We start from the raw sequence: 13,203 nt of genomic DNA on the forward strand, positions 1-13,203 counted from the left end.
CCCCTGCTAGCGGGCTCACACACGCGGCCCTAACACGCACGGCTGTTCTTCACGTGGGTGAACGGTGGACAAGAACAAGCTACCCTCACACGTACGGAAATGCCGTCACTAGCTCCAGTGGTCAGGTAAATGTTATCCGGGTCTGCAGGTACACCACCATCTCTCCTGGTGATATAGGCTGCCGCATCTTCACGGATGCAGTTGACGCCCTGGCTAGCGCTGTAAGATCCTGTTAAGACAGCAAGCAAGACAGTGACTAGAGGCAGGATGTCTGGCTGCATAGAGTCTGTGATATCCACATAATTAACCGGGAGTGGGGAGGAGGGGGAGGTCAGGGAGATCTCAGTGTGGCCCTATTCTCACTACTCTAGGCTCTGGAACTGTGGCAAGCTGCTTAACTACCTATCTGGGCTTCATCCACCCATCCTGTCATCCATCCATCTACCCACGTATCTGCCCACTCACCCAGCCGTCTGCCCATCTGCTATCCATCCATTCATCCATACATCCATTCACCTGCCCACCCACCCACCCATCTGCCCTCCTGTTCATCTATCCACCCACCCACTCATCCATTCATCCACCCAGTATTTGCTGAGAACCTACTTACACATCAAGCATTATTCCAGGCCCTGGCTTCTAACCAGTTAAATGGTGCCCGTACCTGCTTTACCCACCTTACAGGGATTTACACGTTCTATGACAGTATGTACCATTACAGCTGGGACTGCTATGCTTTCATCACTGTTGCCTACACATGGTTCCACAAAACTTGAGAGAATGGTCACCCCAAAATGGCACCACTGGCCAGCCCAGGGATCCAGAACCCTGACCAGCACTAACCACAGGTCCCCTGGGGCGGTGAGGCATGACCCACCTACCCCCACCCCACGCCAACAGCATGCTCAGGCTGCCACTTAGGATCAAAATCCAAACCACCGGGCTTCCCTGGTGGCGCAGTGGTTGAGAGTCTGCCTGCCAATGCAGGGGACGCGGGTTCGAGCCCTGGTCTGGGAGGATCCCACATGCCGCGGAGCAACTGGGCCCGTGAGCCACAACTACTGAGCCTGCGCGTCTGGAGCCTGTGCTCCGCAACAAGAGGCCGCGATAGTGAGAGGCCCGCGCACCGCGATGAAGAGTGGCCCCCGCTTGCCACAACTAGAGAAAGCCCTCGCACAGTAACGAAGACCCAACACAGCCATACATACATACATACATAAAAAGAATGTAAGCAGACAAGAATAGCATTAAAAAAAAAAAAAATCCAAACCACCGTTCACACGAAGTTCAAAAACAGTGGTGACCACTGTGGGCTTGGGGGTATTGACTGCAAAGGGGCACAAAGGAGCCTTTTGTGGTGCTGGGAATGGTCAATGTCGTGATCTGGGCAGGGGTTACACAGGTGTGCACATTAATATTTGTGCTTTTTACTGTTTGCGTAAAAACGTTTTCAAAATGTCAAGCCACTACTTCTGTTTTTAAAAAGAAACTGAAAATAGGTGCCTGCACATGCACAAAATCTCTCTGGAAGGAGACTCAAACTGGTGAGGTGAATTCTCTGGGGAAGTGAACCAGGAGGCTTGGGGGTCAGAGATGGGAGGCAGATCTTTCACTCTATATCCTTTTATACCATTTGAATTTTATACCACATTTAAAGAAAACCAGCTCATTCCTTCTAAGACTACTGCAACAGCACCACCAGGAGGCAGGAGGGAGCTCTGGAAAGTGGCCAGCTCTTCTCTGGGTCTCAGTGCACAGCATCCAAGGCCCAGCACCCAGGAGGCGCTCGGTTTCAGGGTCTGTGCAGCACTGGGCTTGCCCTTCCCCTCTGACCAGTTGTAAGTGGGGGAGGGGGGGGGGAAAGGAGGCTGGACCACTTCTCTAAGGTTCAAGCGGCAAACATCAACACGTATCAAACCTGGGTGGTGAGTACAGAGTCTTGTCACATTATTTGGGGTATAGAATGCATTTGAAATATTTTGTAAATAAAAAAGTTGGGGGGGCTTCCCTGGTGGCGCAGTGGTTGAGAATCTGCCTGCTAATGCAGGGGACACGGGTTCGAGCCCTGGTCTGGGAAGATCCCACATGCCGCAGAGCGGCTGGGCCCGTGAGCCACAATTACTGAGCCTGCGCGTCTGGAGCCTGTGCTCTGCAACAAGAGAGGCCGTGACAGTGAGAGGCCTGCGCACCGTGATGAAGAGTGGCCCCCGCTTGCCGCAACTAGAGAAAGCCCTAGCACAGAAACGAAGACCCAACATAGCAATCAATCAATCAATCAATTAATCAATAAAAAAAATAAATCTTTAAAAAAAAAAAAAAAAGTGGGGAGGTACAGGTGCCGGTGTTAGAGAATCCTTCTTCTACTGGATGTCTTATTTGATATTTCTTGAGCTCCCATGCTCAGAAAGTTTCCTGTGCTCCCTATTTCTCTCTGCCTTCTTTCAGTGCCCTCCCTTCCACTCCATGGGGCCTGGCCATTTTTCCACACCAGCTAAGCCTCCTCTTCTTCCTGCCTGTAGTTCACCTGCTTCCCTGAATTCCCAGACCTTCCCCCACGGGCAAGCTCCCTGCTCCTGCCAGCCACAGACTTCCACCTTCTGTTATGCTCTGAACCACACTGATCCTTCACAGCTCAGACCTAGTCTCTCTCTAGGAAGCCTGAGATAGGGCCCCACCCCAGCCTTTCTCCCAGTCTGTGATTTCTCCAGTTATCTTATTTTATACAGATGAACCCCTGCCTCCCCATGTTGACTTGAGGGCAGGGACCATCACCTATTTCTTCTGTTCATCTCTGTAGAGCACCTACCCCTGTGTAGGACTCTGCCCTGGGACCCATGGCAACCTGCCTCCCACTGCCCACAAACTGGCCCCATCTGCCAAGCCCCCAGCGCCATCGCACCCAGACCCTTTCACCCGATCACACTCAGTTCTTAAACCTCAAGGCCTTTGCACATACCATTTCCTCTGCCTGCTGTGCATTAACAGATTCTCTTAGTCATCTTCCACATGAATTTGAATGCCAGTTTCTCCTTAAACCCTCCCTCTACATTAGAATCCCTTGTTATAACCCCTCAGCTCTCTGCTCTTTCTCTAAGAACTCATGAAAACTGGGGATTATGTTTCTGTGTTAATTCTTTTTAATGTTTGTTTCTCCCAAATCTGACAGTGAGCTTCACGAGCACAGAAACTCCACCTGCCTTGTTCACCAGTGTCCCTCAGGGCCTAGAGCAGTGCCTGGTACACGGCGTGGGCTCAGAGAGGAGCTTGATGAGGGCATTATCTCCCGGCTCCCACCTCCCCCAGGTGTGTCTAGGTTTCACCTCAATCCCACTTAAGGTCCGGGACACAACCTGAGAACTGGATTACTCATCAAACAAAAAATAAATGAAGCCCCAGTAAGAAATAATTTTAAAGGGCATGATAAAAACACGTCCAGGTGAGCCCTAAGACCTTGCGTACACATTTTATAATCTCTCCGTGGGCCAGGGTAGCCCTGGACATACTGACATTTTCCATTTCCCTTATTTTTGTGGGCAGGTGCTCAGGCTGCCCAAGGTTTAGTTGACAGAGCACCATCCCCCATTGTCCCAGTCTCGGCCAGGACACTGCCCATCCCCCCACGATGGGCAGGAACAGGTAGTGACCTCCAGGGCGGGGCTTCTTCACATCTGATAAGGGGCACAAATGCCAACCTTCCTGCAAACCCGGGAGGTGGGTACAAAGTATCTCCTAATTCAAGGACGAGGAAAGAAGCTCAGAGAGCACCTACCTCACCTGTCCTCCTGAAATCCTCAGACAGAACTCAGTGCAGGTTCCCAAAACCCCCAAGGCCAACAGTCCTGACTCACATGGACATGGCCTCCCAATGCCATTCTCCCAGCCCTGGCTGACACAGAAAAAACTTGTCGATGAGGCTTAGTGCATGGAACAAGATCCCCTCTCCGTTCCCCAGACGTTGACATCAGATATGCAAGAGCAAACCCCCTTCCTCCACCTCCGGGTTGCAGTTCCTGGAGTCTCAGGCCCACTGCCATGGGTCTTCGAGAAGCGCCTTTGTCCTCTGGGCTGGGCAGAGGGTGCAGGAGGAAAGGAGCCTGGAGGCCAGGCCTCTGGGCTGGCCTCTGCCAGCTTGTGGTTTAGTCCTTGCCACACAAGGTGCTGGCCCACACCCCAACCAGGCTGGCGGGCAGGGAAGCAAAGGGAAGCTGGCCCCTTCCTGAGAGGGACACTGTGAAGGACACAAACTTGGACAGAGGGCTGGTAGGGTGACTACAGCCAGGAAGGTAAGCATAGGGCTCTCCATAAAGGGACAGAGCAGAAAAGGGGGAGGGGAAAGGCAGGGAGGTGACAGAGATGCCAATTGTGGCTGATCCCCTGCTGAACAAGCCACAAGAATCCCTGTCCCATGTTTTGAAACATTCAGGCACAAGTCCTAAAAAAGCCCTAAGGACAACGATTTTCCTCATGACAAAGGAAGCTGGATTCCCTATGTAGGCACTGGGCAAAGGAATGAAGCAAAAATAAACAGGAAAAAAGAACATGAGATGCGAACAAACAGCCAGAGGCCCAGAGGCTGGAAATCTGTCTCAGCAGGGAAGGGACAGAAGATCATTTTCACATCTACAGGGCCTTCCTCCGTGGAGCCCTCTGATGCCGGAGACCGGAGACCGAGGCTGGGCGTGGGCTCCCGGCACAAAGGAGCACAGTCCGGTGATGGGAACGTAACACACAAGTCGGGGGGTGGGCGGCACCTTCAGAGCGAGGAAGCCACCAAAAGGGGGCCACAGGCACCTCACAGCGTGGCCACAGGGAAGTGAGACGCCGGGCCAGCGGGGCGTGTGCCTCCCTCTGGCCTCCGGCTTCGGAGACCTTCTGCTCTGAGGGTGGGCTCAGCATCAAAGCCAGCTCCCAGTGCAAACCCCAAACCCAGCCAGATGCAGGCTCTTGCGCCTGAAGTGCCCCAATCCACCCAAAGATGGCATCGACCCCATAAGCTCAGCAAACAAGAGGCTGACAGACACGGACAAGAAGGACGTTGTCATTTACTCTGCACGTCACCCACCCCACACACATTCACACACTCACTCAACGTGTACCCCTCCATTCCGGGCCGAGGCCCAGGCCCCCGCTGAGAACACACGTTCTTTTCACGCCCGCTGGGACCTGGCAAGTCGGGGCCTCACCCAGGCTGTTCCCGCCACAAGCCTGTAGGATCCGCCGGGCTCGTTTCTTAGCATCTTCTGGGAAGCTGGGGCTGTCCAACAGGTTTGGGTAGGTACAGAGTGCCATCACCTGGAGGAACAGAGGCATGGGCTGGGCTCCCAGCACCTCCCACCCCGGAGGGGCACAAAGCACAGCGGGCAGGCGACGGTGTGAGGGACAGTGCCGTCACAGGCCTCTCCACAAGGGCCCCGGCCTGTGGGGACCTGGGGACAGGCAGGGAGGAGGACAGTGGACGCTCTGCAGAGGAAGGGAGACGGTGAGAGGCAAGGTCCATGATGACCTGGGCCTGGGCGGAGGGTGGGCCACCAGAAGAGGAGCCAGGGGACAGAAGGGGGCTGCTTACTCTGCCCCACCTCCTCCATAAAGGACAGCAGCTCACATACCCACAAGGCCACAAGAACCAGGGGGTCCAGAGCAGGGGGCCGGGGCTGCGGAGGCAGGCGCACCCCAGATGACAGGATTGCACAGACCTCTGCCTACGGCCTGAGCACCACCCCCCATCACCCCTTTTCCTGGCCAGAACTGAAAACCGAGTCAGCTTTTTCACCTCTGTAACAGAGAAAAATCACCCTAACCTCACAAATTAAGAGGATTAAGCAAGGAAATGTTTGCAAAAGTGCTGGCAAACCCCTGCTCACCAGGCAAGTCTAAGCGGGAAGCTTAAGAGCGGTGCCAGGAGCACCGAGGCAGGCTGTGCTCACGGCTGGGGGACTTCGCGCGGGCGCAGGCTTCTTGGAGCCCGGCGTTTCTTCAAAAAGATTTGTGCAACAGGCAGTGACCCAGCCTGCCCTCCTCCCTGGGGTGCTTGTGAAGGCTGGAGGAGGCCAGCACCAAGTGGGAGAGGCCGGGCCCGCCATGGCCAGCGGCAGGGTTGGATCCGGGAGTGTACCAGCCAGCCAGAAAAGGCTGAGGCAACAGGAGGCACCCCAGGCACGTGTGGGGGACCTCTGCAGAGGGAAGCGACTTTGGGCCTCTCCTCTCCTAAGCTGTGTGCTTCCAGGACGAGCTTCCAGGACAACCAGGATGCTCTGACCTCCTCCCGCTCCACCTCCCTGGCAGAGCCACTCTGTCTGGTCCGATCCACTTCCTCACCACGGGCCCAGCTTGGGGCCTCTGACATTCATGGGCAGCTGGCATGTTCCTGAGGTCTGCAACACCGGCCACGGGAGTCCATGCAGTGGACGTTCCTGAGGTCGTTGCCAGCCTTGGTTCTTCTCCCCCATACCCTGTGTGAATTCCCTGAGGGGCTGCAGGCTGAGGCCCCGGGGCCCCCAACACCCCTCCACCCAGGGAGCAGGGCAGGATCGCCCCTCCTGTGTGCCAGTCCCTGCAGCAGGAAATACAGGCAGGAAAAGAAGACCAGGGCATTCAGCACTCGGCTTTCCTGCCTGCCCCAGCCTGCCAACCTTAACCACACAAGGACCAAATTTTGCCCTACTCCTTCTCCAGGGAAAAGCTTTCCCTGTAGCTGGTCTCCAACCTCTGTCTAGCAGGCCCTGGAGTACTCTCCCACCTTATCTTTTCCCCTCTAGCCCACCAATCCCACAGTTTTGGCCCATGCTGCATCCTTGCAGTTGGCACTCAAACTGAAACACCGAAATGTGCCTCCTGAGGGCCTTCATACTCTTCATCTCATGGAGTCCCCCAGCAGTCCTCCGAGGCAGTGTCTGGTGATCTCCACTTGCCCAAAGCCACCCAGCTGGTAAGCAGCAAAGCCAACACTCAATCCTGGGGATTCTCACTTGGGAAGCCATACCTGGACCCCCATGCACCACCTCCCAGCCCACTGGGCCTCTACCTCTTCCATCTACTCTCTGATGCCCTCACCAACCCAGCTCTGAACTCAGCATCCAGGACCATGCACCTGGCAGCCTTGTATACTAGAGCATCCTCAAAATGGGTTTAGGAATTTTAGACAGCTTTGGAAGGGGAGGAGACTGAGGGAGAGAACCAGTGGGGACGTCAGGCACTGGAGAGGGCTGCTACTTCAATGGAACCTCCCTGTGGGATTCTGGTGTCTGCTGTGTCCTGAGGGAGCTGGACAGGCAAGGAGGCAGAGGTAATGTAATGGGCCTGGCTGGCTGGTTCCCTGCTGTCCCAGTGGCCTCTGTTCCTGAGGGCCAGCTCACCTGTCGGAGGAAGGTGATTGGCTGCTGGCCCATGGCTTGGGCATCCCCGATGTTGGCACGGATGACCTCAGTGAATGGTTTTTTGATACCCTGAGTAGAGAGAAAGCAACAGGTGGTTACTTAGTGACTCCCAGACCCTGGATTCCAGAGGCCAAGCAATGCTCAACAGGATATTAATAAGCAGCCCTATTCTGAGCCTTGCCAGGTGTCAGGCACAGTGCCCTTGATATGCTTGGTCCCATGTGACCTTCATAACCACCCCTATGAGGAAGGGCCAGTATTGGGTTGGCCAAAAAATTGGTTTCGGTTTTTCATAAGATGTTATGGAAGAATCCGAACGAACTTTTCAGCCAACCCATATTAATCCCTTTTTACAGATTAGGAAATTAAGGCTTCAAAAGGTTACCCACTTTCTGAAAAGGCTAGAAGAGCTTTCCTGGGCTGCCAGAGCACCCTGAGGCAGCTGCAGGTCCACGTTGACCCTGGGGCAAATGTGGTGGGAGGGAGGGAGGCGTCAGCAGCAGAAAGCATCAGGGAGAGGATCCCACAACTGCCGGCTCCCTCCCCCCAAGCGCAGCTCCACCTCCACCCCTAAGTGAATGACTGGGGCATTGCAGCCACCCTCCCCTCCAGAAGACACTGATCAGCAGGGACCTCTCGGGGGTCATTCTCTTGCAACCCTGTCTTTGCAGGATGAAGAATGTGGGCTGATTTTCACATTGAAAAAAAAAAAAAGCATCAGGGATGAAAAGACTGGCTGAAGAGCAAAACTGAGGCCACTGCCTGAGCAATGCGTTTAGCACAGAACAGAGATGGCAGAGAGAGGAGGAACTCGGAAATCCTGGCAACAACGTCACTGGGGAGGTGACTGCAGGACACCCCGGCTGCTGCTAAGGAGAAAATGCGTTTTAGGTGGAGAACTGCGGGGATCTGGAAATGTGGGAACTCCACACAGCTCCCTGATAAATCCAGAATTAGCCACTGTAAGAGTTAGAATCAACAGCAGGTTCAAGGACCTCCCAGGGCAGCTGAAAGGATTATCTGAGACAAACAGTATGAAAGCACTTGGCAGAGTACAAACATCATCATCTTACAAAGCTGCACCAGGAACAAGGTCACAAGGGTCATGGTGGAGGAAGAAGGCGGTGGGGCAAGGGGTGGCAGTACCAAGGGGGGGCCTGGGTGGAATGCCTGGCCACCTTCCCATCTCCAGCTGCCCTTTCCCCAAAGGCACCCTAAATACAAATTTTAAAGGTACAGTTCTATGGTTTTGACACTTGCCTTCTCCATTTCACAATGTGTGCATAAAAGCAACTTTAGAAAACTCCCTTTTTTAACTCAGTAATATACCCCTTAAGTAAAGACCAGTGGGCTTCAGGGATGAAAGCAGCTGGCGAACAAGTCTTCCTGACCCTCATCTGCCACTCCTAAGCCCCTCCCATACAGAAATTCTCCAGCTGCTTCGGGAGCCAGGAGGCATGGGGCGCTGAGGAGGGCACCCCAGAAACAGCGCTGGACCGTCATAAACAGGGCCTGATAAGTCTCCAAAAGCTATGTTTGGTGGCGGGTAGGGGGGAGAAAGGCCTTTTAATTCCCTCCTGCCCCTTTTACCAAGTTCTTCAGGGCTGGCCAATATGGAAAGACATCTCAGGGGGCCAAGGCAGGGGGACAGCACCACCCACTGCCCAGGGCTGGGCTGGGGTGAGGGCAGGCACCCTGGAGACAGGATGCGGGGCATGTGGCCTCAGGGCTCGTCCCACAGGTGGAGCAATCCAGGCCACTGCGTGCAAAGGGGCAGACCTGACCCACCCCTTGGCACTGGCCTGGGCTCCTGGCACGGGACGCTCTGTCAGCCTCACTCAATTGCCACGGTCCCCCAGGCCTGGCCAGCTGAACTCAGGTGATTTCCATGGTGTGGGCACAGTCCATTCTTCGGTAGGGAGTAAATGTGTCACGGTCGAGGGCCAGGAACTACAACACACAGCTGCGGGCCCTCGGCCAGCTCAATGCAGGGAGAGAATAATGCCTGGAACAGATCCCTGGATGTTCCTTTCCGTGCCCTCCCCCTGCACTGCTCAACCGATCTGGGGCCTGCCAACAAGCAGCCTAGGAGCATTGAGTATCTCCTTTCTCGGGTCTGGGTACCTATGGTCTCCAGACACTTCGCTATGATGGATGAGCTGCAGGGTGGGAAATTGGCTCCTCTGAATGGGCAGGGGACCAGCCTGCCCGGCCAAGGGCCACCATACAAAGGAGACTCCTGTATCTTGGCACTTGAGATCTACATGGGTTGGGAAACACCAAGGAGTCGGGGGCAAACTCCTGCCCACAGTGACTCATCCAGGCCTGCACGCACACCCAGTGGCACCTCAGCCCCGCCCTCGGGAGCCTGCCAGGTCAGCACATAGCTTTCTAGTTCCAATTCCCAGCATCCTAGAGCCCACCTGTTTAACTCACCTGCACACATCCTGCCCAGAGCTGCCTCCCTGTGGGGCACTGAGATGAGAGCCAACACAGGGGGGCTCTCTTCCCACAATTCAGCTCAAGGAGGGCTCAAGGAGCAGGCCCCCAGGCTCTGGGGATGGCATATTTCAGAGGGTGTCAGCAGGGAGAAGGAAAAAGGAGTTAGCATTGTCCTTCCCAGCTCACAGGCCCAGCATTAGGACAATGGACAATTCTAACAGGCACAAGGCAGTTTCCTCGAGGTAGGGATGGCTCCTGTCATGTCATGTGACATGCGAGCGGGAAGGTTTGGTAGGACGGTTAATCCCCAGAGAGCCTCCCTCTCGTTCAATAAACACTTATGAGTCATGCCCTGTGACAGAAGTGGGCAACACAGGAAAGGCCACCACCTTCAGAGCCCAGGCTGATGAAGAAGTGGCCTCAGAGAAGGGAGGGAGGGCACAGCTGGCTCCAGGCCAGGAAGGCCACGTGAAAAGACCCCAGGGCCATGAGCAGGACTGGGCAGGCAGGAAGCCCAACAGAGGGCTGCAGACGGAAGCCCCAGAGACAAACCCAACTAGTCCCCAGGGTCCCTGAAAACAGGTGCGCTGCACAGCTGAGGAAACCGAGGCTCAGCACAGGGTCTGGCCCCGACCATTATGACAAGCAAAGCTGGAAGAAACCGAGCCAAACCTATACAGGCCTGTGATTAAGAGTTGAGGTGGGAGCTCCAAGGGCTGAGTTTCCTAACCATGGAAGCAGGGAAGGCTGGACGTAGGTTCCTGAAGTCTAGGGGCCTGTGGGAGGGTCAACCGTAGAAGCTGAGGTTTGCAGGGATGAAAGCTGAATGAGCTCCAAACAGGATAATTCAAGATAGCAAGGCTAAGGCCCAGGCAGGAGAGGAAACCCCAAAGAGCACATTCCTAGACCCAGAGACTCAAGACGAAGGCAAGGAAAGAGTGACCCTTGGCACTCTCCCCAAGCAACTCTCATTAGCTTGAAAACGAAGACTCTTAAGAGTTCTGACTGCGGAATTCCCTGGCGGTCCAGTGGTTAGGACTCCACCCTTTCACTGCTGAGGGCATAAGTTCAATCCCTGGTCGGGGAACTAATAAGATCCTGCAAGCCATTTAGCGTGGGCCAAAAAAAAAAAAAAAAGAGTTCTGACTAGCTTCTAGCTGTTCAAAGCATCATCACTAAACATCTCCAAGTAGTCTTTAGGAGAAATAAATTGGGCCCATTTTGCAGAGGAATAACTGAGGCCAAGGTGCTCTGAATGACTTGTCTGAGGCCCACAGCACATAAAGGCAGAGCCCAGGATGCAGGTCCTTGGTGACTTGGGCAGGGTGGGTGGGTGGAGGGTTCATCCAAATGGAAGCCTACACCACAAATTTCTTTATTTTAAGATAGCATCTAAGCTCTAAAGAAAATGACCGATGAGATTTCACCTCTTGTGCTTGGTACATCCAGAGTTTCCAGACTTAGTTCTGAGCTAACAGTAAGGAGGTGCTACAGCATTCTCCACTTCTACCTGTGTTTAGATGCAGCAGCACACACTGATGTTAACAGTATTCAGTTTTTCCCTTCATAGATGTTTTGCCCTGACTCTGTGTACTTTTACAAACAGAAGCCTTCCTGTCTCCAGTTATGCCAACCTCCTCCCTTCCCCCAGTAAAACAAGGGAAAAAGAAGTAGGTTGAGGAGGAACAGACAGATCTTTTCAAAACTCCTACTAATGGCAGCTTATTTTTAAATGCTGCTCCCAATGAACACCAGGATCTGAAAAGCTGATAGGTTCTCCCACTGAGAGCTGCTGTCAAGGAGAAACAGGGCCTCCCTGAGAGCACACAGCCCAGGCTGGAGGAGAATGGCCCCTTTCACACACCCACTTAGTCAAGTGCCCCTCCTCCTTCAGGCCCCCCTGAACATTCTCCTCCACTCCTACCACCAAGCAAGACAGACGAGACTTGCCTGGCAAGACACCCCACAGTCAAAAACCAGAGCCACATTGACATATATACACTACCAAATGTAAAATAGATAGCTAGTGGGAAGCAGCCGCATAGCACAGGGAGATCAGCTCAGTGCTTTGTGACCACCTAGAGGGGTGGGATAGGGAGGGAGGGAGATGCAAGAGGGAAGAGATATGGGGACATATGTATATGTATAGCTGATTCACTTTGTTATAAAGCAGAAACTGACACACCATTGTAAAGCAATTATACTCCAATAAAGATGTTAAAAAAAAAAAAAAAAACCAGAGCCAGGTGTCCAGCCGATCAGCCGGTACTATTTACAGAGCACCTGGTGAAATGATTCCATAAGGCAGCTTAAAGGCCTTCAGATGGACAAAGAGGCACAAAAGTCAGGACTTGGGGAAAAACCCTGGGCCCACCAGACCTTCCTTTTATAGACTAGGGAAACCAAAGCCCAGAGAGGATCGAAGATTCACCCCAAGTCACTCAACTCCCTACAAATCCCATCTCTAACCAAATCGAACCCTTTAAAATAACATCAGTCCAGTTTTGATCATTAGAGTTCAAAACAGAGGCAGAAAAACCGAAGCTGTGCAAAGCCAAGGCAAGCCAAGCCAAGCCAAAAAAAAAAAAAAAAAAAGACTGGGAAAATATGGCTCTCTCAGAAGGGGCACTGTTTAAGCTAGCAAAATGGAAAGGTTGTCTCTAGAGAATGAAAGGTTTAAGCAAGGCTATGCTGGCTTGGCTGGGGCTATTATCTCCAGCACCAAGAATCAGGCAACTGAGATTCGACCAAGTGAGAAGAGAATAAGAAGGGAGGAATTTGAACGAAAGCACCGGAGGATGTAGGTGGACAGAAAGAATGTCTCAACTTACTCGGGGGTAGGACATGGCAGTGGGGCCATCTGTCCTAGAAATCACAGGGTGTTTCCAGCCCAAATGACCAAGAAATTTCTCCACCTCAGTGATGGAGCCATACGCTGTTGGAACACCGTCCTGGTTCCCCATTGCACACCAAACTTTGCACCATAAAGTACTGAGCCCAGCACACAAGACTCCAGTCCCCCTTTTCCATCTTATTCATCTACCAAATCTCTCTGCCAGACAGCGCTCTCCAAATGGTACCAATTCACCTCCCCAAACGCCCAGAACTTCCCAACCTTCTGTCTTCGCTCACAGCCCTCCTTCCACCTGGAATGCTCTCCCATTTTCTGTGCCTGCTAAAAAAATCCCACCAATCCTTAAAGAATTGGGGGAAGAGAAGCTCAGGCCCAGAGGACAATCTGGCAATCAGATACCTGAAAGGAAAAGACAGTGTCCCCTTCTGCCTTAATCATCCTTGTACTTCATGGAGCCCACACGCAAGCTGCTATTTAACAAAAGGCAGAGATAATCCCTGGAACCCCTACTAGTTCTGGAACCAGAAAAATCAG

At 53.4% G+C, this 13,203-nt stretch overlaps 1 protein-coding gene across 1 annotated transcript in view; it reads right to left on the reverse strand.

The window, feature by feature from the left end:
- The window catches only part of GPT2 (glutamic--pyruvic transaminase 2), a 34,226-nt gene that overhangs the window by 18,992 nt on the left and 2,031 nt on the right, over positions 1-13,203 (reverse strand). Inside the window, exons 3-5 of the mRNA XM_007167640.2 lie at positions 7,353-7,442; positions 5,184-5,292; positions 96-229 (exon numbers count right to left, since the gene is read on the reverse strand). Of these exons, the coding sequence (XP_007167702.2) occupies positions 96-229; positions 5,184-5,292; positions 7,353-7,442 (333 nt within the window). The remainder of the gene's footprint in view (positions 1-95; positions 230-5,183; positions 5,293-7,352; positions 7,443-13,203) is intronic.

Source organism: Balaenoptera acutorostrata, chromosome 19 (genome assembly GCF_949987535.1).
Source record: "Balaenoptera acutorostrata chromosome 19, mBalAcu1.1, whole genome shotgun sequence".
In the NCBI taxonomy this organism is placed as follows: Eukaryota; Metazoa; Chordata; class Mammalia; order Artiodactyla; family Balaenopteridae; genus Balaenoptera; species Balaenoptera acutorostrata.